This window comes from Phragmites australis, chromosome 14 (assembly GCF_958298935.1).
Source record: "Phragmites australis chromosome 14, lpPhrAust1.1, whole genome shotgun sequence".
NCBI lineage: Eukaryota > Viridiplantae > Streptophyta > Magnoliopsida > Poales > Poaceae > Phragmites > Phragmites australis.
In genome coordinates, this window is record NC_084934.1 from 15,469,349 (window position 1) to 15,474,271 (window position 4,923).

Here is a 4,923-nt window from a genome sequence, read left to right on the forward strand (position 1 = left end):
TCTTCCAGACAGCTCCTGATGAAGTGGTACTTGATCCGGATGTGCTTGCTTCTCTCGTGGAAGACGGGGTTCTTGGCCAGTGCCAGGGCGGACTTGCTGTCCACCCTGAGCTCGACTGCCTCGGCCTTCTTGCCAAGTACCTCGCCTAGCAGCCGAGCCAGCCAGAGTGCTTGAGTTGCAGCAGAGGTGGCGGCGATGTATTCAGCTTCGCAGCTTGATAGCGCCACCACCCGTTGCTTGAGGGACTGCCAGCTCACGAGACAATTGCCGAGGAAGAACAGCGTGCCACTCATGCTCTTGCTAGTGTCGATGTCGCCAGCGAGGTCGCTGTCGCAGTAGCTGACGAAGTGCGCAACGCTAGGACGCCTCGCGTAGTGCAGCCGTAGTCGAGGGTGCCCGCAATGTAGCGCAGGATCCGCTTGATGGCCTGCTGGTGCTCCACCGTCGGTCGCTCCATGAACCGGCTCACGTACCCGACGGCGAACACTAAGTCCGGCCGGGTGTGTACCAGGTAGCACAAGCTGCCGACGATGCGCCGATACTGCATCGCGTCGACCTCCTCTGCGTCACTGTAACGGCTCAGCTTCAGCCGCTCCTCCATCGGAGTGTGGGCGGGGTTGCAGCCGTCCATGCCACCCAACTCGACAATGCGCTTGGCGTAGTGAGCTTGACGAAGGGTGATGCCGGCGTTGTCTTGCCGCACCTCGATGCCGAGGTAGAAACAGAGGAGGCCAAGGTCACTCATTTGGAAGGTGGCCTTCATCTGGGCCTTGAACGCCTCCACCTCTGCTTCTTCTGTGCCGGTGATGACGAGGTCATCGACGTAGATGCCCACCAGCAGGACGGAGCGACCGCTGCCTCGCCGGTACACCGCCGCCTCGTGTGCGCTCTGCTGGAAACCCATTTCCTTGAGCGTGTTGTCCAGCTTGGCGTTCCAAGCACGCGGCGCTTACCGTAGACCGTAGAGTGCCTTCCGCAGTCGCAGCACCTTGCCCTCCTTGCCGGTGATGATGAAGCCGGGGGGCTACCGCACGTACACCTCTTCCTTCAAGTCGCCGTTGAGAAATGCCGACTTGACGTCCATGTGGTGGACACGCCACCCCTCCTGGGCAGCCAGCGCGAGGAAGATGCGGATGGACTCAATGCGAGCCACGGGCGCGAATGCATCGTCGTAGTCGATCCCTTCTTGCTGGACGAAACCGTGCGCAATGAGCCTTGCCTTGTGCTTGACCACCTCCCCTGCCTCATTCTTCTTGAGCTTGAACACCCACTTCAGGGTGATCGGGCGATGGCCGGCCGGCAAGTCGACAAGCTCCCATGTACGGTTGTGCTCAACGGAGTCCATCTCCTGCTGCATTGCAGCGCACCAGGCCGCGTCGCTCTCAGCTTCAGCGAACGAGCAGGGCTCCCCAGTGTGCGTCAAGTGTAGCTCGGCGTCGATGTTGCGCTGGACACACCCCGGTGCTATCTGATCTCCAAAGATGTCATCGATGGTGCGGTAGCGCAGCGGGGTGTCCTTGTGTGCGGCGTCGATGCGATCCTCGTCGTTCCCCGGAGGTGTGACAAAAATGGGCACTCGCTGACCACCAGGAGCTGGGGTGGTTGCAGCAGGCGTGATGGCGGCGGGCGACGTTGTGCGCGACGGGCTTCCCTGGTCCGGAGCTGGCGAGCTTGACGGAGTTGGTGGTGTCCAGGGCGCCGGGGCAGGTGAGCCAGGTGCTGGCGCAGGTCCACCCGCTCCCCTGGCTCCTCCGAGCTACGCGTAGTCGACGGTGAAGTCGTCTGGCACCGCCGCGGTGCCGCCGATGGTCTCCTTGGACCAGTCCCAGCCACGTCCTTCGTCGAAGATGACATCGCGCGCCGTGCGCACACGACGGGTCGTCGGATCGAGGATGCGGTACGCCTTGACACCTTCCATGTACCCGATGAACACCCCCGGTGTGCTTCTATCATCCAGCTTGCTGACGTGGTTCAGCTCCTTGATGTACGCCAGGCAGCCGAACGTACAAAGGTATCCAACCGCCGGCATGCACCCGTGCCAGGCTTCATACGACGTCTTGCCCTCCAAGCTCTTGGTCGGCGACCGGTTGAGCAGGTGCACCGCGGTCATCACTGCCTCCCCCCAAAACGTCGCTGGCATGCCCCTCTGCTTGAGCAGGGCACGCGCGGTCGCCACCACGGTCTGGTTCCGGCGTTCGATCACGCTATTCTGCTGCGGCGTGTACGGCGCAGAGTAGTGCCGCTGGATCCCCTCGTTGGCGCAGTACGCGACAAACTCGGCTGCGGTGAACTCCCCCTCATTGTCGGTGCGTAGCACCCGAAGCTTGTGGCCGCACTCCTTCTCTGCAGCAACCTGAACATGCTTGATGGCGTCTGCAGCTGCCGCCTTCGTCGTGAGAAGAACGGCCCACATGAACCGCGACGCGTCGTCCACCAGGAGCAGGAAGTAGCGCCGGCCTCCTGGGGTCACCGGCGTGACGGGGCCACAGAGGTCGCCGTGGACAAGCTCGAGCTGCTTCTGCGCGCGGTACGTGGCCTGACGGGGAAGAGGACGCCGCCTTTGCTTGGTCACCACGCAGGTGTCGCACAGCTGCTCGACGTGGTCGACTTGAGGCAGCCCGCGCACCATCTTCTCACGTCCCAGCTTCTGCAGAGCCTCGAAGTGGAGATGTCCGAATCTCTCATGCCAGCACCATGCTTCATCGCCTTGACGTGCGGCGAGGCAGACCGGCTGGGCCACATTCATGTGTAGCACGTACAACCGGTTCCGGCCTTCGAGTGACCTTGACGAGGAGGCGTCCGCGCTGGTCCCAAATCCTGAGCACCCCGTGGTCGATCTCCACTCGCGCGCCACCCTCATCGAGCTGTCCGAGGCTCAAGATAGAGTTGCGAAGCGCTGGGATGAAGTAGACGCCCCTCAGCATCTTGTGCTCGCCGGTCTTGTTCACGAACATGACGGAGCCGACGCCCCGGATCTCCACGGCGGATGCGTCGCCGAACTTGACGGAGCCCCGGACGGCGCAGTCCAGGTCGACGAAGTGCTCCGCACGCCCAGTCATGTGGTGCGTGGTGCTGCTGTCGAGGTACCATCCTTCGAGCTTGTCGTCGCCGGAGTCGTCGCCGAGGAAGACACGCGCGCGCGGCTCGTCGATGTGGAGGAGGGCGGACGCCGGAGTCGGGTTGGAGAAAGGGGGTGGCGACGTCGAATGAGGACGGAGCAGGGCTAGGGTTTCGGCTTCGCCCCTTTGTTCTGTGGGCTGAGCCTCTGGGCCGTCTTCTGCCAGCACCGGGTTCGCGTGGGCCAGGAACAGCGCCGGCTCATCATCCTCATCCGCCTGGGCCAGGTGGGCCGCGCCACCCTTCTTAGGCTGCCTGCACTCCCTGGCCCAGTGACCGCGCCGGCCGCAGTTGAGGCAGACGTCATCACGGGTGGCCCTGCGTTCCCCGCTGCCGCCGCCGTCTTTGCCACCACCGCCGCCGCTAGACTTGTCCTTCTTGCGCGGTCACCGACGACGATCCTTGGACGAGTTCTGGCCATCCCCCTTCTTCTCCTTCTAGCGGGCGAGCCACTGCTCTTCGGTGAAGAGGAGCTTGCCGCCGATGTTGACCGATTCCGCAGGCGGCGTCTCGACGTGGTCGTCCACCGCCTTGAGCCTCCTTGTGACCTCGTCGATGGACAAGGCCGAGAGGTCCTTCCATCGACAAGGCGATTCGGGTGTACTTGCTGGGGACGACCCGAAGAAACTTCTCCACGGCCTTCTGCTCGTCGATGTCCTCATCGCTATGCCGCTGCAGTTGCTGCACCAAGCCGGAGAGGCGGAGAGCGAAGTCGTCGACGTCTTCTCCCGGCTGGAATGTGAGGCGGTCCCACTCTTGGCGCAGCTTCTGCAGCGTCGCCTTGCAGACTCGGTCGATGCTGACTCGCCTTATCGCGATGGAGTCCCAGGCGTCCTTGACGGTCGGCTTGGCCGCAAGGGAGGGCACCATCTTCGATGGAACGGAGGCGAGGAGGGCGTCAAGCGCCAGTCGGTCCTCGTGGTACTCGACGTCGCCGAACTTGATGGCGTCCCAGAGCCGACGAGCCTGCAATTTTACCTTCATCAGCAGACTCCACTCGTTGTAGTTCGTCTTGGTGAGCATCGGCCATGGAGTGCTGCTGCCTGACTCCTTGATCACGCGGTGGACGACAGGAGTCGGCGGCCTTCCATCGCGGCCACGACGATAGTGCGGCGATGGCGACTGGTGGCGACGCCTGTGAGGGCTCCGCAACGGACGCTGGTCGTCTTCATCCCTGTCGTCGACGCGGAGGGCGGCCGCAGCGGCAGTAGCAGCTTCGGCTGCCGCGACGGCAGCTCTGGCCGTCTCCGCTGCCTGCGCCGCCGCCATCTCTGCAGCGACGATGCGCGCCTCACGCGCCTGAGCCTCAGCCTCGGCTGCCCTGGCAGCCTCCACCGCAGTTGCAGCCCGACAATTAGCAGCGGCGTGACGACCGGACGAGGTGGACATCCCGGGTACCAAAACTCAGCTCTGATACCAAATGTTAGAGATAGAACACAAGGTGGTTTGCTGTGAATAATCGCAGTGCTTCTTGCAGCTGCTTCTTGTTCCATTATAAAAGCCTAAAAGCCGAAAAGAAGAAACTAACTAAAGCAAAAGTTGAACAGAAATATGGCTGTAGTCAGCCCTAGGCTTTGTACATATCTACTTTCTACTTTCTATCTTTAGAGCGTCCAAGAATGGAGCTTCACCTACCACCACCGAATTCAAAACACCATGAACAACACACAAGCTTATCTAACAGGTTTGAACTAATGTCTAAAACCTCTCTATGGCTGTTCATTGTAGCAATTGTCAATTTATATGTCTGTACGAACCAAGTAGGATGTTCGTTACATGAGTTATTTATTGTTCATTATCAACAAA

The 4,923-nt window shown here is 61.5% G+C and overlaps 1 protein-coding gene across 1 annotated transcript; it reads right to left on the minus strand.

Annotated features, from left to right (window-relative positions):
- Window positions 1–289: 289 nt before the first annotated feature.
- On the minus strand, window positions 290–904 carry LOC133890260 (uncharacterized mitochondrial protein AtMg00810-like). The gene has a single exon (XM_062330692.1). The coding sequence runs from the start codon at window positions 902–904 to the stop codon at window positions 290–292; it is 615 nt and encodes a 204-aa protein (XP_062186676.1).
- Between the last annotated feature and the right edge of the window lie 4,019 nt (window positions 905–4,923).

What these genes read in the sequence shown, in the direction of transcription:
- LOC133890260 (XM_062330692.1), bottom strand. Translation starts at nt 904, where the DNA reads ATGGGTTTCCAGCAGAGCGCACACGAGGCGGCGGTGTACCGGCGAGGC.